At 38.6% G+C, this 26,517-nt stretch overlaps 1 protein-coding gene, 1 non-coding gene and 1 pseudogene across 4 annotated transcripts in view; 1 reads left to right on the top strand and 2 right to left on the bottom strand.

Moving 5' to 3' along the window:
• Positions 1-26,517, bottom strand: part of LOC124721199 (ephrin type-B receptor 1-B) — a 351,145-nt gene that overhangs the window by 62,040 nt on the left and 262,588 nt on the right. For all 3 annotated transcript variants that reach the window (XM_047246044.1, XM_047246045.1, XM_047246046.1), the window contains one exon: positions 8,755-8,895. In XM_047246044.1, the coding sequence (XP_047102000.1) occupies positions 8,755-8,895 (141 nt within the window). The remainder of the gene's footprint in view (positions 1-8,754; positions 8,896-26,517) is intronic.
• Positions 3,119-3,235, bottom strand: LOC124723421 (annotated as a pseudogene).
• Positions 13,021-13,094, top strand: Trnat-agu. Its single transcript has one exon. It is a non-coding gene; the product is annotated as a tRNA-Thr (tRNA).

The following is a 26,517-nucleotide window of genomic DNA, read 5'->3' as shown; positions in this document are numbered from 1 at the left end:
ACATTGGCCCCTCTCTCTCTCTCTCTCTCTCTCTCTCTCTCTCTCTCTCTCTCTATATATATATATATATATATATATATATATATATATATAGAGAGAGAGAGAGAGAGAGAGAGAGAGAGAGGCCAATGTCAAAATACCCAGGCTCGTGAACAGGGGTTGACAAGAGGTTTGTGAACTTACACCACTTATTGCCCGAACTGCCCGTTTCTGAGCCAAAGATATCCTTTTAGAATGGGAAAAGTTACCCCAAAATATAATACCATATGACATAAGCAAATGAAAATAAGAAAAGTAGATTAATTTTGGTATCAAACGATCACTCATTTTAGATACTGTTCAAATAGTAAAAATGGCACCATTAAGTCTTTGAACAAGGTCCTGAATGTGGGCTTTATACGACAGTTTACTATCTATCTGAACACCTAGAAATTTGAACTGTTCAGTTTCACTAATCATATGCCCTTTCTGTGAAATTAAGCGTCAGGTTATGTTGAATTGTGTGTTAGAAACTGTAAAAACTGAGTCTTACATTGATTACCCTTGCTATTCACAATATACATAAATGACCTTGTGGATAACATCGGAAGTTCACTGAGGCTTTTTTCGGATGATGCTGTAGTATATCGAGAGGTTGTAACAATGGAAAATTGCACTGAAATGCAGGAGGATCTGCAACGAATTGAAGCATGGTGCAGGGAATGGCAATTGAATCTCAATGTAGACAAATGTAATGTGCTGAGAACACAAAGAAAGAAAGATCCTTTATCATTTAGCTACAATATAGCAGGTCAGCAACTGCAAGCAGTTAATTCCATAAATTATCTGGGAGTAGGCATTAGGAGTGATTTAAAATGGAATGATCATATAAAGTTGATCGTCGGTAAAGCAGATACCGGACTCCGATTCATTGGAAAAATCCTAAGAAAATGCAATCCAAAAACAAAGGAAGTAGGTTACAGTACACTTGTTTGACCACTACTTGAATATTGCTCACAGTGTGGGATCCGTACCAGATAGGGTTGATGGAAGAGATAGAGAAGATCCAAAGGAGAGCAGCGCGCTTCGTTGCGGGATCGTTTGGTAATCGTGAGAGCGTTACGGAGATGATAGATAAACTCCAGTGGAAGACTTTGCAGGAGAGACGCTCAGTAGCTCGGTATGGGCTTTTGTTGAAGTTTCGAGACCATACCTTCACCAAAGAGTCAAGCAGTATATTGCTCCCTCCTACGTATATCTCGTGAAGAGATCATGAGGATAAAATCAGAGAGATTAGAGCCCGTACAGAGACAGACCGACAATCTTTCTTTCCACGAACAATACAAGACTGGAATAGAAGGGAGAACCGATAGAGGTATTCAAAGTACCCTCCACCACACACCATCAGGTGGCTTGCGGAGTATGGATGTAGATGTAGATTTAGCGTTAGTTTATTTTCTACAAGCCAAGAGCTTATGTCATTAACTGCACTATTTGACACCAAGCCAATGTTGCACACAACATCCTTTACTATCAAGCTAGTGTCATCAACAAATAGAAATATTTTAGAGTTACCCATAATACTAGAGTGCATATCATTTATATAAATAAGGAACAGGAGTGGCCCCAACACTGATCCCTGGGACACCCCCCACTTGACCGTACCCCACTCAGACCCCACATCACAGCCATTCTCAACGCTGTGAATTATGTCCTTTTGTTGTCTGTTGTTAAAGTAAGAGGTGAACCAATTGTGAGTTACTCCCCGTGTTATGTAATGGTCCAACTTCTAGAGCAATATTTTGTGATCAACACAATCAAACGCCTTAGGTAAATCAAAAAATATGCCTAGCATTCGAAACCTTTTGTTAAACCCATCCAGTACCTCACAGAGAAAACAGAATATAGCGTTTTCAGTTGTTAAACGACTTCTAAACCCGAACTGTACATTTCATAGCAAATTATGTGACATAAAATGATCAATTATCCTTATATACACAGCCTTTTGGATAACTTTAGCATACACTGATGGCATAGAAATAGGTGTAAAATTGTCTACATTATTGTCTTCTGGCAATCATGTGTGCCAATGTAGCCTATATGATTAAGAAATAGGTTGCCTTTATGGAATACTGGTTGGCAGTGTTGGCTTCTGACGGAGAGATTTCTAGTTTAACTAACAGTGAAGTGTTATGAAATAATGTGTGTGCAGTGTGGGCAGTGACTGATAGTGAGATATGAGTGAACGGTGCGGCATTACATTATTTTAATAAGTTATTTGTAAAAAAAAGTATTGTATACCAGGAGCAAATCTAATGATTATGTCTAACTAGAAGTCTGTAAATATATGTGTATATGAATTAGCTTATTTTAAACTGATCTAAACTTGTAAATACTTTGACATGTCCTATATCCTTGTAAAAAGAGATCTACAGATGAATAAAGCTACTACTACTACTACTACTACTACTACTACTACACTTCAGATTTTTCTAGAGTGGATAAATCTGGAACATGGTCCACTCAGCCTCAGGAGGCCAAATGTGAAGCTACTTGGTTAAATTTGTAGCAAACATTACATTCATGCCATCAAAGTGAAACACAATATTTATATATCACCAAATGTAATTTAAAATAACATGTTGGAGATTGCCGTGTAGAACTGACGCTGGCACATCATACAGAAAGCTTACCAAGCACTTTAAAATTTTGCTGTAGAAGAATGGATATCTACTTCCTACTATAAACAGCTAATATACAAAAATAACTGTCACATTTAGTTTGAGTAAGTGATGATCTGTAAACTCTGGTCTAAAAATCATTTGATGAAATACTAATAAATTTTTGGAACCCACATATAAAAAGCACTCCGTCTTCAGGCCACGAGTGGCCTACTGGGACCATCCGACCGCCGTGTATTTACGGCAATGAAGGTATGTTTTGAATTCAGGACTTTTGCAAACCACAAAACTCATATGCCTTACCTCTACACTCATCACTCACAGATCATTGTTAAGGTAGTTCATATATTGTGGCAGTAATGTAATACAGATAGTCCTACAAACAAGGTAGGGTAGGAGGGGCATGGGGTGAGCACACCGCTCTCGCGGCCATTATGACTGTATTCTCGACCGAAAAATGGCAACAGCGCATGGCGGCTGGATGGTCACCCATCCAAGTGCCAGGCACGCCCAACAGTGCTTAACTTCGGTGACCTCATGGGAACCGGTGTATCCACTGCGGCAAGGCCATTGCCCACCCACATATAACTAAATATAAATTACGTGTGTAACTTATCCATTATTGCTCACACATATCATACAAGACCATAATTTTGAATTGCAGTCAGCTGTTAACATTAACTGTCACAAAATGGACCTTGCTGACATAGAATGGGCTGTGCAACACTACGGTATAGGTGTAACCACATCAGAAGAGTATCTGTGGAAATGCCAGAATAAATACCTAACATACAAATTCTGGAGAGGGGAAGCATGCCAGAATAAATACCTAACATACAAATTCTGGAGAGGGGAAGCAGCCTTTTCAGTAAATGCAGGGAACAGTCTGGAGGATGGACTGGTTTGGCTTTGTATCAATAGCCAGCAACACCTTGCTATATAGGTAGTGTGAACAGTTGAATGCAAATGGAGACTACAATTGTTATATTTCTTGAGAACATGCAGCTCTACTTTATAGTTAAATGATGATGGCATCAGCTTGCATGAAATATTTGGGAGATAAAATAGTCCCCCATTTCGATCTCAAAGTGGGAACTACCCAGGAGGATGTTGTGATCATTAGAAAAAAAAGGTGTTCTACAGATCACTGAGTAAAGGACTTTGCTAGTCTTCAGACTAATACTTTTTCAGTGTTACTTAGTAAAACACACACACACACACACACACACACACACACACATGCATATGGCTACAATGTCAGCTGGGACTCTAGCATCCAAGAAAATAGGACTTCAATTATTCTGCATTACATACAATCGACAAGCAGAGATGGCTTCTTGTTAAATTATGCCACAAGGAACCTACCAAAGTTCTCTTTTTGAGTAACTGCAACTGGCAAGCAATAAAGAGCAATCTTACTTCCAAAAGGTAATACACAGGATTCAGAAGAACTGTCCAGATAGTTTGGCTTAGTTGATGGGAAGATTGTTAAAAAACAAAGACACTTGAAGATATCCTGCAAATGATAAAGTCAGTGGCAAGACATGCAGCTGATACAGAGGAAAGGAAATCTTTCTTTTTCTGCGGGGGAGGGGGGCAGTTTGAAATTCTCAACTTCAGCCTAACAATCCAGCAAATAGCTGCACTAGCTGTTAATGGTGTTGTTCATACATAGAAATCTTGCAAGACATTCTAGTCAATATACCAGAGGATTTGGCCAATGGGAACACAAACAAAAGTCAGTGGCATTGAATATGCAGCCAGCCTCAGTGCTAGCAAATTGCACTTAACATACAGGGTGAGCACGAAGTCTTGCCCTGATTATAACAATTTATTACAGAATAACTGTTTGACATAATCATTTACATTTGATGCTATTAGACAGGTTAATTTTTTTTTTTAATTAACCACCTACGTTAGTAAACCTTGATGTGTGCTCCCTTGGTAGTTCAGAGAATGTCGAGGTGGTATTCCAGTTCCTGCCAGGTGTTTCATAATGTGTGTTCTGTCACAGTAGCCACAGCAGCTTGTATCCTAGCCTTCAGTTCGTTGACATCAGCAACTGGTGTGACGAAGACTCTGTCCTTGATATAGACCCTGACAAAAAAGTCAAGGGGCGTAATGTCTGGAGAGGGTAGTAATGTTCAGATCGGTGGATTGGAAGGAATGGTCCAACACCCTGGCCACCCCGCTCTCCAGACATTACACCCCTTGACTTTTTTTTCTGGGGCTATATCAAGGACAGAGTCTTCGTTGCTGATGTCGACGAACAGAAGGCTAGGATACAAGCTGCTGTGAGTACTGTGACAGAACACATTACGAAACACCTGGTGGGAACTGGAATACCGCCTTGACATTCTCCGAGCTACCAAGGGAGCACACATTGAGGTTTACTAACGCAAGTGGTCTTAAAAGAAACTAGTAACACTAACCTATGTAAAGGCATCAAATGTAACTTATTATGTCAAACGGTTATTCTGCTATAAATTTTTATAATCAGGGCAAGACATTGTGCTCACCCTGTATATTGTACATCTAAGGTGGAGATAAGCCACCAGAGAAAGGCTTCATGCACAGCAATAATAAGTAAACATCAATAACCAGGTTAATGTAGTACGGCAGGTGACATTTAGTCAGTGCATACATAACAACCCAGGTATTACATCTACATATACATGATTACTCTGTAAGTCACAATTATGTGCCTGGCAGAGGGTTCACTGAACCATCTTTAAGCTACTTCTCTGCCATTCCACTCTCAAATAGCAAGTGGGAAAAACACTTTCATCTTTCTGTGTGAGCCCTGGTTTCTCTTTAATATGGTGATCGTTTCTCCCTGTGCAGGTGGGTGCCAAAAAAAATATTTTCATGCTCTGAGGAGAAAGCTGGTGATAGAAATTTCATGAGTAGGTCTTGCAGCAGCAAAAAACACCTTTGCTTTAATGACTGCCACCCCAATTTGTGTATCACGTCCATGGCAATCTCTCATGATAATACAAAAAGAGCTGCCCTTCTTTGAACTTTTTTGATGCCCTCCATCAATCCTAGCTGATGTTTATCCCACGCCACACAGCAGTACTCCAGAAAAGGATGGACAAGTATATTGTAAGCAGTCTCTTTATTAGACCTGTTATATTTTCTAACTCTTCTGCCAATAAATTGTAGTCTTATCTATGCGATCACTCCTTAAGTTGTTCATAATAGTAATCCCTAAGTATTTAACTGAGTCTACAGCCTTTAAATTTGTATGATTTATTGTGTAACTGAAATTTAACAGTTTTTTTAGTTACTCATGTTGATGACTTCACACTTTTCATGATTTTGAGGCAACTGTCCCTTTTGCAACATACAGATATCCTGTCTAAATCATTTTGCAATTCATTTTGATCATCTGACGACTTTACATGATGGTAAATGACAGCATCATCTGCAAACAATCCAAGAGGGCTGTTCACACTGTCTCCTAAATTGTTTATGTATATCAGGAACAACAGAGGACCCATAACAGTTCCTTGGGGAACGCCATATATTACTTCTGTTTTACTCACTGTCTTTCTGTCAATTATTGTGAACTGTGACCTTTCTGGCAGGAAATTACAAATGAAGTTACACAACTAAGATGATACTCCACAGGTATGCAATTTAATTAGAACTCACCTGTGAGAATGGTGTCATTACACTCATTACTTTGTGAAAATTTTGTGAATCTATGTTGGCTATTTGTCAATAAATCATTTTCTTCAAGGTGATTCATAATGTTCAATCACAGTATATGTTCCAAAATTGTACTGCAAATTGACGTTAGTGATATGGATCTGTAATTCAGTAGATTACTTCTATTTTTTTTCTAGTGTATTCTTTTGACTTGTACAACTTTCCAGTCTTTCGGTACAGACCTTTCTACAAGAGAGCGGTTGTTTACGATTGCTAAGTATGGAGTTATTGTATCAGCATACTAGTGGTGGATATAATATGAAATGAACTGCAGTCTACTCTAAATGTCTAGCTGCACCCACCTTCAGTGGCAAAATAGTGTATAGATGTCAGCCAACTGTGGCAGTGACAACCCACAAGAGATTAGTTGCGAAAGTTGGTCAGGTCAGGCACTTTTGCCAACACAGATGTGCAAATTTTTATAAAGGAATGGATCCCATCAATGAAGCAACATGATGAAAAATGTGAAACCAAAGACAGTGGCCATTGACTTAATGCAGACTGCTAAACTAATTCTTCCTGTCAGACAATTCTAGGATTTGCTAATTTCAACTGGCATTTGTGGTATTCTGAAAGCCGTGCTCTGTGGAGTAAACTATGCCCAATATATTATGCCCAGCTTGAGGCTTCCTGAAGTATTGCTTAGTAGTAATCAAAGTATTAGAAACCCCTTCTCCAAACCCCTAACTGGCAAAATACATAAATGAAACTCTTCCTGAAAGAAGGAAATCAATCTGGATGAGATAGAAGAAAAGTTTTGTGTGTGTGTGTGTGTGTGTACACCAAGGTAATAAAAGGTACATGATAGCGATATGCACATATACAGACAGTGGTAGTGTTGCTTACACAAGGTATAAAAGGGCAGTGGATTGGCAGAGCTGTCATTTGTACTCAGACGATGCATGTGAAAACCTTTCTGATGTGATTTTGGCTGCATGGTGGCAATTAACAGACTCTGATCACGGAATGGTAGTTGGATCTAGATGCATGGGACATTCCATCGCAGAAATCGTTCGGGAATTCAATATTCTGAAATACACAGTGTCAAGAATACCAAATTTCAGGTATTATCTCTCATCATAGACAACGCAGTAGCTTACAGCCTTCATTTAATGACCTAGAGCAACAGTGCTTATAGATATGTCAGTGCTAACAGACAAGCAACACTGCATGAAAAAACCACAGAAATCAAAGTGGGACATATAACAAACATATCCATCAGGACACTGCTGCAAAATCTGTCACTGATGGGCTATGGCAGTAGACAACCAATGCAAGTGCCTCTGCTAACAACATGACATCACCAACAGCGTTTTTCCTGAGCTTGTGACCATAACTTTAGACAACAGACAACTGGAAAACCATTTTCTGGTCAGATCAGTCCCGATTTCAGTTGGTAAGAGCTGGTGGTAGGGTTCAAGTGTTGCGCAGATCCCACAAAGCCACAGAGCCAAGCTGTCAACAAGACACTGTAAAGACTGGTGGTGGCTTCGCAATGCCGACGACCAATGCATGTGCCAATGTTAACACCATGACATCGGCAACTACAACTGAAAAGGGCATGTGACGATTAGCACTGGACGTTGGTGCCATGGCAGAGCATTGCATGGTCTGATGAATCCCGATACATTCTTCATCATGCCAATGTGAGGGCGCAAATCTGTCATCTTCCAGAGGAACAGCTCCTTGACACCTGTACTGCATGACAGTGACAAGCTGGCAGCGGCTCTATTATGCTCTGGAGGACATTCATGTTGGCATCCATGGATCCAGTATAGCTCGCGTGAGGCGCCATGATGCCTAAGGTGTGTTGTGCACTGGCTGCAGACCATGTACACCCCTTCATGATGACCATGTTTCCTGACAACAGTGGCATTTTTCAGCAAGATAATGCACCATGTCACAAGGCCAGGAGTGTGATGGAGTGGTTTGAGGAACACAGTGGCAAGTTCCAATTGATGTGCTGCCCCCCCCCCCTCCCTCCCAAAAAAAGTCAATAGATCTGAACCCGACTGAACACATTTGAGATGTGACAACGTGGCATCAGAGCTCATAACCTTCGTCAACAGAATTTACAGGAGTTACGCGACTTCTGGGTGCAGGTGTGGTGCCAACTCCCTCCAGTGACCTACCAAGGCCTCACTGCTCTCATACCATGACTAGTTGCCACTGTTATCTGTGCCAATGGTGGACATACCAGCTATTAAGTAGGTGGTCATAATGTTCTGACTGATCAATGTGTACATAGCACCTGTACCCTTTTCCACTGTTTTATTTTTCTAAATGTACAGCACTAAATTTACGCACCTTAGCTAAATAGGCAGCTGGATAAATATATTATCTAACTGCGAATTTTTTAAAAAAATTGAGTTGTACTCACCAATTATAGCTTCTATGGTGATACAAGAAGCGTCAATTTCTCGAGCAAATTCTCTGACTGCCTGATTTGGATCTTCATATGTGTGAGGATCGATGTATGTCCTCGAAGCAGCTCCCACTGCAGTGAAGAGGGGAGTAGTCACTGTCATTAAAAAAATTTCAATTACACACTACACTGTAAAATTAACAATTACAATTAAAACTTTATTTTTTAGCAATTTCACAATGATAAGGACTGTATTTTATGATCATTGTACTTTATTGCCTTTTTTTATGCTTGACGAATAATTTCAATTCCTCAACAACTGCTGCCAACACATAAGCTTATCAGCTTTACATTTTTGCCCACAATTATCTTACTTCACAGCTCATAAAAGCATCTGTATCTATGTCTTTCTAGAATACATAATACTCTGAGTATGCCTCAGTTCCGCAATAAAATACTCCATTTTAATCTCACAATGCATTGCTGACAAACTTTACCTTCAAACCAATGACAAAGACTAGTGGAATTATGGAGCAAGAGCAACTGAAATTAATTATACTGTTCCTTAGTCAGAGTTTACATTACATCCTGAGTATTCTGCAACTCTTTTCACAGCTGGTAACTAAAGGTATTTATTTAGCTAGCAACACACAGAATAAACATACATACAACTTTAACTAATACTTTAATCACAATACCTCATAAACACACTACCTGCTAAAAAATGTAAAACACCCAGATGAAATGGTCAGATACCAATGTACCTTTGTACATGAATACACCATCGGCAGGTATGTAAATGATTGGAGTTTAAATTCTCTGTGAAAGGTAGAATGGCCACAATTGTGGATTAGTGTTCCACATCTTTAGCCTGATAGTGTACATAAGGTGCATGAACATCATCAGATGCTGAGTGATCACTGTGAAGGATATGGAGATTCCACATAGTTATCTGAAACAGTATTGTCAGCACCTGACAAGAGCTTGAAAGGGACTCATTGTGGGTCTCCAATTGGCCTGTTGATTGACTTATGCAAGATCCAGATTTTTGAGGCTTTTTATGTAACAGTGGCCCAATTCTGGACTGCACAGGTAAATTAGTGCAGGCATACTCATGAACAAGGCTCTGGTTGAATAACACAAGGGAGGATTGTCATACTGTACACCAAGTACATTATAACCCCTTCACATCTGTGTTTCCAATTCGAGAGTAAGTAATGGACTCACTACAACATTTTGCGTAATCTCGCAACACTGACTGGAGATTAGCAGCAGCCAGACTATGGAATCACTGTCCCATGCAGAGGATGACACTGACATCAAAACACAAATGGTCAGAGTGGTGGTGTGACCGGGAAGCGTTGACTGCTGATGAGCGGAGTTGCACTGTATTCAGCAATGAATTGCACTTCTGCACTATCCCACATAACCACCATCGACGAGTATGATGCAACCTGGGGAGAGGTGTGATTCTTCAAAGGTTTGGAAAGGTACAAAGGTGTTACTCCTGGCATCATGATGTGGGGAGCCATCAGGTATGACTTCAGGTCATGGGTGACTGTGATTGAGGGAAATCTGACAACACAACAGTACATCAAAGACATCCCATATTGTCATGCAACGGTACCACAGTGCCATTTTTCAACAGGACAATGTTTTTTTCACAGATAGCATGTGACTTATGAACTGTCTGCGTAATGTTGAGGTACTCCTCTGGCCAGCAAGATCCCCAAATCTGTCCCTGATAAAACATGTGTGGGACCAGTTGTACTGTCAATTTCATCCCAGTGCCAGTATCCAAGATATCAAGGATCACTTGCAACAGTTTTGGGACAGCTTGTCTCAGGAGAGGATACAATGGATTTATGATACCATTCCCAACTGAATCAGTGCATGTATCCAGGCCAGATGGGGTTCAACATCTTATGGGTAAGTGGGCTCATACTGTCAAGTTCTTTGTAATTTGGCTCAGTTTTGTAATCACTGAAATAAGATCACACACTCTCTCTCTCAACCTGTGAAGTTTCATTTCATTTCCCCCTCTCCTCCTGAGTGCTTCACTTTTTTTTCAGGCAGTGTTGAAAATTTTAAAAACTTCAGGTCATCTGATGGGGTAACATGAGGATAAGAAGAGATGTCTAAACATTCCATGTCATTACACCACAGAAAATTGAAAAATACATCTTGGCCATGTCAATAGCCTGACCGATACCACTGCACTTCTTTAATTAGGAGTTTGAAGAGCATCATCTCCAAAATTTCAGTGGAGTGAGGCATGAATTTGGTTGAGATGTGTGAATGATTATCATATACAATAAAAATGGCTTCATGTAACTGATGAGATTCCTATGAATGTTGGATGTATTTTGTACAACAAATTCCCCAACAACATAATAAGCTTAGAAAAGTGATCTTTATTCAGGACATTTCTATTTTTCTTTTTTCTTTTTCTTTATGTACCAGTAGAGAGCGACATTATGCTGATGCCAGATAGGAAGAGGAAGAGCAATGAAGAGGATTACGAACTTCTGCTTTGGGGGAAAAATTTGCTTTTTGTGTGAGAATGTAGCTCTCTAGCAACACTGAGTTCTAACATTAATTGTATTAAATTTGAAGAGTCCTTTAGAAGGTTAACTAGCAATACTGCTATGTTATCCACTGGCTATGCACAGTTGGCAAAATCTATCTTTGTAGTGCAATATTTTTTCAAAATAAGATACATATATATAGCACATTTGATGAGTAATGCGAGCTGCTGGAGAAAGTCTGCTCGAGAATGAGTTAACACTTCCACATAGGCTTTGTCAACTCAGCCATAACTACATATGTGGTGTCTGTTCTTTCAGACATATCCTAAAAAAGACACCATTTTGATCCTGCAGCCACTATGAATGCCAGTGGGCATTGGTTTGTAGACTGGGGCAAGCTGAAAATTTGTGCTGGAATGGGATTTGAACCCGTGTCTCCTGTATACTAGGAGATGCGCGACCACTGTGTCATCCAGACACAGTGGTCAACACAACTGCAGAGACTACACTAGCATGCCTCCCATCAGACCCAAATTCTCAACTTATGTGACACACTACAGAGGTAGTGCCCCTGCTCATTAGCGTCATAACTCATGGCATCTCACCAATTCCCGTAAGAGTTCGAGCTTGGTGTGCACCTGCACTGACAGGATCACTGGCCATGCATGTTTTGCTGACTGCAGTAATTCATTTAAATTTCCTTCCCTGAACAATAAAGGCCGTTGGATTCTGTAGATGTGAATGACTTGGTGTCCAGTAGCAAATATAGCAATAACTACTATTTGGTTGGTGTAGCCATTTAGTTGTGATACTCGTATTTTAAATGTTCTGTATAATTGTTGGATGAAATTTATGGACATTGGTTCCTATAGTGTGGGAGATGAGTCTTTGGTACTGACAGCTCAGCAGTCTTGTTCAGTTGTCTAGCAACTGCATGTGGCCAGCCACTTAAGCAGGTAGCACAAGCAACGTTGTAGTTTAACTAGCAATATTGCTCTGTCATCCACTGGCTATGCACAGTTGGCAATATCTATCTTTGTAGTGCAGTATTTTGCCACTACGTGGTACATCTACAGCACATTTCACAAATAATGCGAGCTGTTGGAGATAATCTGATTGAGAATGAGTGAAGATTTCCATGTAGGCTTTGTCAACTCAGCCATAAACATATATGTGGTATTTGTTCTTTTGGACATCTCCAAAAGAACAGACATCATACTGATCCTGCAGCTACTATGAATCAAGACACAAAGGATTCAAAGACATTAGCTGCCAGTGGGCATTGATTTATATCAATGGGGCAGGTCTCCTGCTTACTAGATAGATGCGCTGACCACTATATCATCAGGACACTGTGGTCAGCACAACTGCACAGACTATCCAGTAATCCTGTCACACACTGCTGAGGTACTGCCCATGCTCATTAGCCTCATTAGTTGTGTCATTGTCGCAATTATATATGTGGTGTCTGTTCTTTCTTACAGACATGTTTAAAAGAACAGGTACCATTTTGATCCTGCAGCCACTGTGAATCAAGGAACAAAGGAATAAAAGACATTAGCTGCCAGTGGACATAGATGTATATCAACGGAGCACGTTGAAAGTTTGTGCTGGATCGGGATTTGTTGTCGGGTCTCAAGTTTACTAAGCCTATGAGCAGGAACACTACAACAGTAGTGCGGGGTATAAGCCAAGAATTTGTGTCTAATGGGAGGCGTACTAGGGTAGTCCGTGTGGTTGTGGTGACCACTATGTCTGGATGGCGCACCTGGTCAGCGCACCTGCCTAGTAAACAGGAGACCTGGGATCGAATCCCAGTCTGGCACAAATTTTAAACTTGCCCCATTGATGTAAATCAGTGCCCACTGGCAGCTAATGTCTTTAACTCCTTTGTGTCTTTGTCAACTCATATTTATGGGCACTGATTTACATAAAAATAAAGTAATATTCTAGGCACTGGAAGGACATAATTGCTAATGAGGAACGTCCTATGTCTTAAATAAAAATAAATTATACAAATACTCCACTACATCCAGAAAGCCACGGTTACTGAGGAAAAAAAATCACCAAAACTTTTTTCTCAAAATTTTACAGCAATACCAACAAATGGTTAAATACTATTGTTATGGTTGATATAAATTTTGCTCTTTAGTGTTTCTTTATTATGGCTTACCTGTATAATTGTTTTGCATTCTTTGCTAAATTCTGTACACTCTGTATTTGTTATCCTAAGTATTAGTGCTTATCTGTAAAAATAGTGTGTGTGTGTGTGTGTTTTTTTTTTTTTTTTATTTTGTTACTGTGTTTTGATGTATGCATGTAAGTATTCATATACTTTGTTGTGATCGATTTAATTATGAATGAAACGTCTTATAGCATTGTCAAATATGAGCCAAGGACAAATAAAAGTACATCTATTACTACTACGTGGGAATTAGTTTTCCATAATGACATTCTTCCGTAAAAATATTCTTGGTCTTCTTGCTTTTATTCTAATTTGATGTGGCAAGGAAGCAATGTTCCCACTCCCATGAACATCATGAGGTGAGTGTATTAATCAATAGTACCCATGTGTTGGGCATGTTGTGATGTTACAAACAGAGATTTCAGATAAATTCTGTAATTCTGTTTGGTCTTTTTCTCATTCGCTTCAACAATAGTGCCTACTTCTTGAAACTTGCTTTGCATTTTTTGCTGGCAATGGTAGTTCGTTTGCATTCCCTTCCCTTTAAAATAAAAGCTGTTGGATATTAAAATGTGAGTCAGTCAGTGTCCAGGAATGAAGACAGCAGTACGTGCTGTTTGGATGGTGTAACCTATTAAGTTGTGATAGTCATATTTTAGATGTTCTGTATAATTGTCATATGAAGTTTTTGGACATTGGTTTCTGTAGGCTGGGAGATGAGCCTTTGGTACTGACAGCTCACTAGTGTCATTCAGTTGTCCAACAACCGCAGGTAGCGAGCCAACGAGGTACTGCATTTGAGCAGGTAGCAGAAGCCAATTTGTCACTCTGCAAACCTGAAGCATGCACATCTGAATGTACCAGCGAGTGTCTCACATGCAACCAATGCTGTTGTTTCATTGTCTGTCTAAGAGTACAGTTTGCAGTTTATTTTGTTTTGTTTGTTAAAGTGTTTATTTGCTTCTGTTTCATTTTAAATAATATCCAGTGCCAGAAGTAGTGCTAGCACAACACGTGAAGTGAAACAAAGGAAAAAAAGTGTGCTACATGGCCAGGTCCATGAATTCATGTGTTGAGTGAGTGGCTATTTTGAGAAAGAAAAGGAAAAAATGTGAGCCCTTTTTTCTTGTTGCTCAGGTTGTTGAGAGGAGTGCAACAACACTGAAAATAAGCAGGAACACTGCTGTAATGATAGGGAAAGATTGTGGTGAGAATGGCATAAATGGCATAACAAGGCTGCACACACCAGGAAAGAAGTGACTAAGAAATAAGTAAGTGACAGCTTTGGGCAATTTTGAGAAAGATGCTACTCACATCTGCTTTATCTAACATCATCTTATCACTTCAGAAAGATGATCTTTTTAAAGGTAGTAAATTTTCATTGTGTACATTGCAGAAAGACATAGGCTTCAGCTATTCAGTGTTTAACAGACACAAGATATTATTGGAACTGACAGATGTAGTTGTGTGGCAGTGTAGATTTCTATGCAGGATCATGGGTGTGAGATTCGAAAATACAGTCTGGACAGGTGTAACCTGAATTAATGCCAACCATTCATTATGTAGAGGCTGGAGTGATGGAATGCCCGAGGGGACCATGGCAGTTCCTATTGGAAAAGGAGGACGAATTATTATTTTACATGCAGAAACATCAAACGGTTTTGTGACAAAATGCTTGTCAATATTTCATTCGAAAAAGACAGGTGATTACCACAAAGAAATGAACAATGCATTTTATCAAAAAAGGTTCAAAGCATCGCTTATGATGAATCTGACAAGTCCTTCAGTGACCTTTATGGATAATACCCCAGATAATTCCATTGCCCACAATATGACACCAACTTCGGAAAAAAGAAGAAGATAGAGGACAAGAAGAAGAACATACATAATTGATGAGGTTATTAAAAGGCACAGGCATGAATTCTTTTGGCTTCCTTTATTCCACTGTCATTTTAATGTCACTGAATGGGTATGAACACAAATAAAAAATTATGTTGCCACAAATAAGAAAAAATTCACCATCTCTGAAGTTGAAAATTTCCTTGTAACAGCTGTCACTCAAGTGAGAAGTGAGACCAGCAGGAAAGTTGTGAACAGCACTGCAAGTGTCGCCAGAGAGTCAGCCAGAAACGAAGGCATTGAAGAAGATGCAGTCGAAATTTTTATTATACATCTGGGAGGGAGTAGAGCTGAAGAAGACTATTCTACATCAGATTCCAACAGTGAGTGGTGAGCATTATAACTACATCACACTCAGGGACGTAAGGAGGAAGCATGCCATTGACCTACCAGTATCATCATATTGTGAGTACCTTCTCCAGATTATAGCTGTTAATATACTGATAAATTATTCTGTTGTTCATTGCAGAACTAATTAATAATGCTAATATTTAACAGTTGGAACAAAAACTGCAAATGTTCAACAATTTGCAAAAATAGTTTTCATTCCTATTGGGAAATTTAACAAATAATTTTATGATATTTTAGCATATTAGACACCAAATTGCTCTTTTCAGTTTTTTCAATTTGTATATTACAGTAAATAAATTTATGCGTACAAATATGACCTGCATGTTGTCAATACTTTTGTTTATGCTGGTAGGGAATGTGTTTAGTAGCAACCAGGTGTGGAGTGCCGTAAGCCATGTTCGGCAACATTGCTGTTTGCCCGCCTGAACTGTCAATACTAATCACTCGTCTCATGGGCTGTATGCTCAATTTGTTCCCCCATACATCCACTAGTCTCATTTTGGAAAATATTTACAATATGATTGAACAGAACGCTTTTATTATTTATCTTGGGGCAGAAATGCAACTTCAACCTCATTTTCCAGTAATAAGTTTTTTCTTACTGGCATTTCCATGCACTGGGGGATGAAGAAGCTTGCACAGGATAGAGTAGAAAGGAGAGCTGTATCAAACCAGTCTCTGGACTGAAGACCACAACAACAACATTTGGATGCACAGTGAAAAATATGGATTATTAAAGAAAATATGCTTTTACAGATCCAACACATTACATTTTCATTGAAATCGTAACCTAGCTTCACTGTACAAAGATAATGATGGTTGTAAAAGCATAATATTTAGCTAGAAATAATGCTACTTTTATTACTACAGATGCACCTTTTTTATGTCCAATGATTTACTGAAATTGTCACATTATTCCACCTGGCAAAAAATTTGCGCTTTATGGTTTATTATTACAACCAACATTAAAACTGCACAAATATTTCTTATATTATCATTTTAATTTTTCCCACAAATATTTTTCTTTCATTATGTTTTGTGGATAATTTTTCACTAATATCTTCATTTTTCTTTTATTGTTCTAAATCATAAGATGCACAGGGAAAACATGGAGACATTCAGCATGTTTTTATCAACATGTTTTCTGTAGTGGAAATCATCATAGTCTTCCAGTGTAGTTTGTAATTTAGATACTATGGGAGACAAGAGAAATACATATTAATTTCCTAAAAGCTGTACACTGGCATATAATTAGTATCATCAGAACAGAAAAATCACTTGTGAGGAAAAAACCCTGGCAGTGCTGGGACTGTAACTGAGTCATCCATATGAGAGTCAGACGCACTGACCCTCACTACGGTGGTGGGTCTGATTTTGTTGCTTTTAAAAAATATGCGTCTTTCATTTCAAAACTTCTGTAAATATTTGTTTCTGTCACTCTTGTGTGCAAAAGTATTGTGATTATGATTCGCTTTGTTCTGTAGCCCTTCCAACAATCCTTTACAGAAATATGCCCTCACATTTTGGTTATGCTTAACTTGTTAACACAAATGTAGAAAAATACTGATGTGGATTAATTATGGAATCCAGCACCACAATAAGAATTTAATTTTGCTTAAAGACAAAAGCTTAAGTGGAAGCACCAAGTATATACCTCATCTAGCATTACTTTAATGTAAATAAGGCAGTAAGAACATAAATACTATCAAGCAGGGTACTAAACACACTATTAAAATGAGAGAAATAACATTTTCCTTATAGAATAGTTAATTGATGCAACCATAAGAGGCTTGGAGGTACTGTGACAGACAGCACACAGCACACTGTTTATTTCATTAACTTATTTGCAATAAAAAGAAGAAATAAATGAGAGTGTGAATTGACATTTCTATAAAATCAGATACTTTTGTTATCACTCAAATACACAGACATGGGGGGGGGGGAGGGGAAGAAAAAAAAGAAAAAAAAAAAAACAACACAGGAAGGAAGATTTGAGTTTGTCTTGTAGTACAGAACTGAGAAATGAAGAAAAGGTGTTATCATCATGACCCATCAAGTACTGTCATATTCCACAAAGCAGCATTACTTTCATACATTGATTTATGTGGTTCTTCATTGCGATCACAAGGAAAGCATGTTATCCAAAGACAATAAATATCAAAAGGAAGTACTAGACCTACAAAAAAAGCAAAAACAGTAGCAAAGCAGATACATTCAGTTAAAAGAGACTTCAAAAGCCAGTTGTCTATTTATACCACACGATTGCAGCTACAAGGTATGTTAACTGTTTTTTAGATAAAATAATAATGCATGCAGATGAAATTAACAAGAAAACAACGCACAACTAAAAACATGCAGCTTGTTGCACAGAGATGCCTGTGAAATTAAACTTATTATATCTAAAAATTTAATTAATATGTAATATGTTCAAATATTTAAAAATCTGCAGAGCAGTGTAAACACATTCTCATTGCAGATAATGTAACACATCTCAAACTGTTATTTAATGGATTCTCTAAAAACTAATCACCTCCAATATATTAAATGCGCATGAAGTGCCAGCTGTGAAATAAACATTATGTCAGAGAAGCATCACTGCAACTTGCTGCACAAGGCATAGTTATCATTGTGTATAAGAACGGAATGCCATAACTTGGTATAACAAGAAAACCCAGTGTACTCCCATAATTATAATACAGCAGAATCTCACATAACGAACTCAGTTTAACAGAATCATCTAGTTGGAATATACTATGCAGGATGGTTGCCTCAATGAAAGTCTTTTGCTTCTGTGAGGCAATATACCCAAAATGCATATGTATAGCAAACTGGTCACAAACTGGTATATGTATAGGTGCTTCACCACGCAGCTGGCAAGGATAGTAAGCAGGGGACATCTCGATACAAGAGCATAAAGTCTTTGTGAATTCCATTCTGTGTACTTAGTTGGACAATAACTATGCCGCACAGACAGATGCATGAACAATATACGCAAATGTCAGCATTTGACAGAGGATATGTAGTTGGGCTCAAATAAGCTGGTTGGAGTAATTGGTGACTCACTTGACATTTGAATAGGAGTGATCCCACTATTTGTTGGCAGGAATGGGTGAACCATGGCCTAGCACAGTGTCAATAAGGAAGCACTTGACCTAGGGAGACGATAGGCCATGAGGATCAAGCAATTGTCAGAGAGGCACTCAGATCCCCAGATTCATCATTATCATCGATCCGATGTGCAACTGGTGCTTCAATGACCACAAGGTCCACTAATAGGCAGCTCACAGAAAGGGGGTTGAGGTCACGGCACTCCTTGCTCCGATTTCTATTGACCTCTGTGCACCCACATGCGTGTTTACAGTGGTGTCGGGCACATTTGGCTTGGAATCTCATTGACTCGAGTATCTCTGTCTTCTGTGATGAGTCCTCCTTTGGACTGCGCCCTGATGGCCAGCAAAGACATGTCTGGAGACACCCTGGACAGTGGTGGGATACCAACTTCACTGTGATAGTCTTAGGTGCCGTTTCATTTTATAGTGGGACCCCTTTCGTTTTGATCTGTGGCACTCTTACAACAGCACATCGACAATATTCTACTTCCCATTTTGTTGTCCTTCATGGCAAGCCATCCTGGGCTTACATTTCCGCAACATGGCAAGAGTTTCTACTGCTTGTTTTCGTGCTTACCAAACCTTGCCTTGGCCAGCAAGGCCGTTGGCTCTATCCCTAATTGAGAACGCTGTAGGGCCCTCCATATAGCTCAGGATTTTGACAATCTAATACACCAATTGGACAATGCCATGCTGAATACCTGCTTGCATAAGGGCCAAAGGTGGACCAATGTGTACTGACTTGCTGAAATTGTGAAACTCTTTCCCTTGGCTATATCATCCAATTTTTCTGACACTACAATCATTTGTTTGTCTGTACATGTACATCACATCTACCGATTCCTGTCCCATTCCGATAATTCTTTCATGGTGGTATTTTGTTTTTTGTTTTCCCATTTTCTTCTGTTCTTCTCTTTCTTCTTCTTCTTCTAAGAGTGTATTTCATACGCCACATAAACCACACCCATATACAATGAGAAGCATTACAGGTGGCGGAATATCTTGTATTGCTGTAGGTGCAGCAACAACCAATTGTGTGACACTTACACTGTTCTCACACGTAAGTGATGCCTTACTGCATTTTTGGCCCTTGATGGAAACAAGATCTTGCCATCCAAAACAATACAACTTACAACAGCACCATCCTTCAGTCAGAAAACAGGGTAAATTTTTACTTTATTTCTGCTTATTCTGTCTGCTCTTGTGGGATCAGTGTCATTTGGTGAGGAGTATATTCTCATCTGCTACATATTATGTGAGCTGTAATAGGCATAGGTCTTGGAAGGCATGGAATGTTTGCATCACTGTTAACCTGATTTAAATATTTTTTTTCTTTCCTCAGCCAGATATCGTAAACTATAGTATCAAAACTTAGTGGTTTTGTCAATTTATGTTTATGTATGTATCTAATTTATCCTTGCAAATGTAAAGTTATTTTGATCTTTATTTGAATAGTAATAGTAATTTAAGTCATACATTAATCACAGTTTTTTACATTTTGCTATTTAAAATGCATAAATATTAAAAGGCATTCTGTGCATCTCTCTCACTACCAGGAGATCATTTAGAACAAAGTGTCACACATACAATCTACACATATTCTATCAGAAAAAAACTGGTAAATGCTACAGTACGTGATACAGAAATGATATTAACAAGCAATTATTGTTTTACACTTGTAAAAAATTAATCAAAATCACAAATTAACAGTAACCCAGTTTTACATTATCAGGTAATTCCACATCAACATGTAATAAAATAAGTTAAAACAAAATAATTTTTATGAATACAGTTATCATTATGAGTTACAATCTCATTAAACAATACCCCCACAAGACAAAAAAAAGACTGCTACCTCTCACAACTTACATTAAAAAATAAATAAATAAAATGAAAATGTACTGTGCTCCTTTAAGTTGATCATGTGATCAAGTGAATTGGCTACTCAGCCAATCTCTGTGACACATAAATGTAAATATTTGTATCTCTCTTTTCTGTAAAAACAATTATACAAAATCACAATAAAACAGTAATAAAATACACAAATCAATTAAATCTGAAATAAAACCTGCAATCCTCTCTACATTCATGATATTATGGTTCACAGTAGTCCATACAAATAATGGCTGTGTGTGTGTGTCTCATCACATATTAACCTGTCATCAAATTAAATAAAGCAGATATAGCTACAGAAAGATGGTACCTTACAGTGAGGCCAAAAGTAGGTGATACCAAAAATCCCCGAATGTGGTGATGATAAAATGACATACTGGGGATCAACTGCCTCCACTACATATTGATCTAATCATTTTGTCTATACAAATTCTTTTACTGCAATACTAACTCAGGCATGGCAGGGAAAAGGATGGATATTAGCCATGTCCTTCCCAAAGTAAGCATCTAATGATTTTCATCAAGAAATCAAGGGAAACCTCAGAAAGCCTAAACATGGGTAGCCAGACACTGATTTCAGCCCCGCTTTTCCAAAATGTGGGTTCAGTGCATTAACCATGTACTACCTTGCTCTGTGAAGTACCTTATTTGTCTGTTTTAGCATTTTCACTTATTTATTTGAAAGTAATAAATTTTTGTGCACATTTAATTCCTAAAACAGGTAAGAAGCCCTCATGTTGCATCAAATTATGATAGAATATCATCTATGTCATTGACATATTTCTAAACTACCACATATAAGTTTACAGTACAAAAACTTAACAGTTTCTATTACCTATTAAGTTAATACCAGTCCACACAACAAATATTTATTAACCATTTATTACTTTTTCAGTAAGAAGAAACATATAGCCAAGGAACACCAATAGCAGGTAATATGAAAGAGCACTCTGCAGTGGTGGATTTTTATGTTAACAGTAACTGAGTTCAGAATGAGATTTTCACTCTGCAGCAGAGTGTGCGCTGATATGAAACTTCCTGGCAGATTAAAACTGTGTGCCCGACCGAGACTCGAACTCGGGACCTTTGCCTTTCGCGGGCAAGTGCTCTACCATGGTAGAGTGTGAGTACCGGCCGTGAGTCGTGCTTCGGTAGCTCCGATGGTAGAGCACTTGCCCGCGTAAGGCAAAGGTCCCGAGTTCAAGTGCTCTACCATGGTAGAGCACTTGCCCGCGAAAGGCAAAGGTCCCGAGTTCGAGTCTCGGTCGGGCACACAGTTTTAATCTGCCAGGAAGTTTCATATCAGCGCACACTCCGCTGCAGAGTGAAAATCTCATTCTGGAAACATCCCCCAGGCTGTGGCTAAGCCATGTCTCCACAATATCCTTTCTTTCAGGAGTGCTAGTTCTGCAAGGTTCGCAGGAGAGCTTCTGTAAAGTTTGAAAGGTAGGAGACGAGGTACTGGCAGAAGTAAAGCTGTGAGTACCGGCCGTGAGTCGTGCTTCGGTAGCTCAGATGGTAGAGCACTTGCCCGCGAAAGGCAAAGGTCCCGAGTTCGAGTCTCGGTCGGGCACACAGTTTTAATCTGCCAGGAAGTTTCATATCAGCGCACACTCCGCTGCAGAGTGAAAATCTCATTCTGGAAACATCCCCCAGGCTGTGGCTAAGCCATGTCTCCACAATATCCTTTCTTTCAGGAGTGCTAGTTCTGCAAGGTTCGCAGGAGAGCTTCTGTAAAGTTTGGAAGGTAGGAGACGAGGTACTGGCAGAAGTAAAGCTGTGAGTACCGGCCGTGAGTCGTGCTTCGGTAGCTCAGATGGTAGAGCACTTGCCCGTGAAAGGCTAAGGTCCCGAGTTCGAGTCTCGGTCGGGCACACAGTTTTAATCTGCCAGGAAGTTTCATATCAGCGCACACTCCGCTGCAGAGTGAAAATCTCATTCTGGAAACATCCCCCAGGCTGTGGCTAAGCCATGTCTCCACAATATCCTTTCTTTCAGGAGTGCTAGTTCTGCAAGGTTCGCAGGAGAGCTTCTGTAAAGTTTGGAAGGTAGGAGACGAGGTACTGGCAGAAGTAAAGCTGTGAGTACCGGCCGTGAGTCGTGCTTCGGTAGCTCAGATGGTAGAGCACTTGCCCGCGAAAGGCAAAGGTCCCGAGTTCGAGTCTCGGTCGGGCACACAGTTTTAATCTTTAGTAACTGAGTTGATCATAATATGATCAGTGTTACCTCTATAAAACGCAGTAATAAAAATGAAGTTTACTATAACCAACACAGCTGGTGATTTCAATTTGTAACAGTACAGTTGCCACTGCCATTTCTCTTTTTATTTTTATCACTGTTTATAAAAATATTTTGAAAGAAAATCTACTTTTTTCTGTTAAATCAAAATCTTTTACTAGGATAAGGCCATCAATTAAAGTACATATTAATGAGGATAATGAAAATAAAAGGTAGATCCTGTAGTTAGTATCAACAACAGACGCATATATTTTAGTATATTCTGTATAAAAGGTCCACCTTCAAAGAAAAACATTTTCTTCCCTGGTGTGTAACATGATAGCTAGCACTAAACTCTGTCAACATTCTTTTAATTATGCAAAGTGTACAATGCAGGCACACCTTTTGCCAACATTAACCAGCTCTTCTACACACAGTACCTTATGACGGATTTATGCTATCATGCAAACTCAAATACTTTACAGGAGAAAATATATGCACACCATGTTTCACCAGGTAACACTCTTTCAAGTTTCATATGTTCTATAATTATTAAACAATAGCCTACACAGGTTTCTAAGACTACAGTTTACCTCTTTCTTAAAAATTCATCTTCCAATTAAGTACACAACCAGAAAATAAAGCAGTATCATGCACCACGTTAGAATAACAATTATGAAATGTGAAGTGGATTAATAGGGTATTAAAGTGTGCAGTATGCAAGAAATCATGCATGAAAATATGACTCAATGAAGCTACTAAAATCGTTATTTCCCAGTCTGGTCACCAGTCATGCACAGAGTGACATCTATATTCTACTGCATTCAATTAACAATAGAGGTAACACAAGTTTTTAATTTAACAGACTAATGTCCTACTGTAAATAAAACTGCCAAATAAAAAGGCTGAACTATGTTGATTTAAGCTCATGGTGGCCTAGAAACTTATTACATATAAACTGGGAATCCTAAGCTTAAAAGAGGTATGAACACAATCACAATCCCTTCTCTCTCTCTCTCTCTCTCTCTCTCCCCTCCCAAAACACACACACATACAGGGAAATCATAAACTCCGAGTGAAAAGTGAAGAGATGACTAGTATTTCCACAAAGAAAGTGAGACATACTATGCCTAGAAAGAACAGACACATTTAAGGAAAAAAATGCTCATCTTTTACACAACACTAAAAAAAAAGAGTGCTGGTTTGTGCACTGTATAGCTATTAAGTTTCTGCATTTCTCAAGCTTCCAGTGAAAAGAAAATTGCATTATGTCACACAAATTTTCATTGTAACTTTCTTTAAGCTATTTGTGTTGGCAGCAGTTTCTTATCTAAAGGTGCCAAACACTATTACTGCATCAGAAACTCATAATTTATTTATTTATATATAATGTTACCACTGCAAGATTTTGCTTCTGCAAGAGAGTTTAAACAAAAGGGCTGTGACCTATCACATTTCAAATTTCCATCAATGAGAAGGCAAAACTAGCTTTAGCTATTTGAGGCTAGTCATCAACCCCCCCCCCCCCCTCTACTAATATAAACTCTGAACATACATTAATTGGCTATGTAAAATAGAAACTAATGTGACTTTAAGAATGAAACATTATCAATTCGGATACAGATGAAATTGTGATAGATCAGGAAGACATTTAAGCGCTGTTATTGTAACTGGTAAATTGCCCAGTTCTCTGGGAAGTGACAGCATGTGATCTGCACTATTGTAAAAACTGAGAAATGATTTCCTCAATTTACTCTGATGTAAGCCTTGAAAATAATGCAATGCAAGAGGTGAGTTCAAATGCTGTCCTCACCATTCACAAGCTTCATTATTTCGTATATCTATTTTAAATGATTTTCCTCGTGTACAAACTAGGTGCTCTATCATACAACAGTCTTAAAATAACTATAATCCCGAGTGGAATGTGTCTTCTGCCACTACAAAAGTCAAGGCACAATGATGACACAAAAGGAGTAACTAACCCACAAGCAATGTCCAACAGTAACTCAATGAAATGTTAAGAGAAAATATGATACTGTAAAAACAAAGAGTATGTAAAATACAAAATGCATGAAGAAAGCCAAGAAAAATAATTAAAAGGGATCATTGGAACACCAGGTAGGCAAAATTATGAAAACCAAGCAGGAGGAGAAGAAGGGAAAGGGCTGGAAAGGATGTGTAACATGAAGGGAGCAGGGAGATACAAAGCTAATGCAAGCACAGAAGAAATGGACAACAGAAAGCATGCTGCACATGGCAACAGATTAGGTGGGTGCTGGATGATCTTGGTGAATAGTATCAATAACATTTCTGGCAACATATTTGTTGCATCGATTCATGAGAAACTCACCATATCAATATTACAGTATGATAACGCCTGAAACAATATTATTTTACCAGAGAATATAATGAAACAAAAAATGAAAATCCATCACTGAATTGTATTAGGCACACTACAAAACTCAGTAAGTTAGCTACTCCTTGGGATGAAGTAATAAAAAGTATTTCAGCAGCTAAGTGGCAGTACAGGCAGGAACTAAGGTAACAAGACATGGGGAAAGGCTTAACTCAAACTAAACCTACCACATCATGCATCTTCAGGAATCAGAACTATAAGAGTATGAGGGAGCTGCAGAGGAATCTAGGCAACATACCATTTCTATCTAAAAAAGAACTGGGTATTGAGAACTGTGGCTAATACATGTTGCGATGCTGATGTTAATAGACCATAACATGGTAACTTCAAGAATTCATAGCAAATCAGTGCATAAATGAGGCTGAACAGAGATTATAGAGGCCTTGCTAAGTCACTGTGTTGATCTACCATCCTAACTATTAGTGGTATATACAACACTTCCAATACGACCAAGAATTCACAGTGTCATTTAATCTCTGAACAATTAGTCACCTTTATTACCTTGGTTCTGCTCTACAATGACAAACATTTTCACCTGACTGATTTCTTATAGCACCCTATCTGATGGGTCATTTTACTTTCCCAATATTCTAAATTCTCATATTGCCATGGACAAAATCTCTTCCAAATAACCACTGACAAGCACACACTTAAGTCTCACTAACACAACACAAATAATATAACAAGAAGGATGTTTACACTTTAAATGAACTACTTATCTTAATTCAGAATGAAAATGTATGAAGTTGTTCCATAATGCACCTTAATGTCCCTAGACAGTTCATTCACTTGTTCTCTTCTGTCTCTTTGCCTCACATGTAATTGTGTTTATTTTATATTCACTGATTTTTACCCCTTATTTTGTCTACTCTATTTCCTTTCCTTCATCACTCAAACCAGAATCCAGAAAGTACCCCATTATTTTCTGCAAAAAGCATGAAAAACTACTATGGACCTACTCTGAGGTTAGACTGAACAGCAACATTCAGTCACCTGCTAATCCTACAACATTCACTCACTTGCTAATCCTAATCCAATAAAACACAAAAAATTTTGCTTCCTGAAGGTAAACACGGAACAGGAATTTTGTCACTAAATTTTATATGATATATAATCATCACAAAAATGAAACTTCTATCATGAGGAATATACATGGATTTGACTTACAATAGTTGAAAA

Source organism: Schistocerca piceifrons, chromosome X, assembly GCF_021461385.2.
Source record: "Schistocerca piceifrons isolate TAMUIC-IGC-003096 chromosome X, iqSchPice1.1, whole genome shotgun sequence".
Lineage (NCBI taxonomy): Eukaryota > Metazoa > Arthropoda > Insecta > Orthoptera > Acrididae > Schistocerca > Schistocerca piceifrons.
This window is presented reverse-complemented; position numbering and strand designations above follow the sequence as displayed.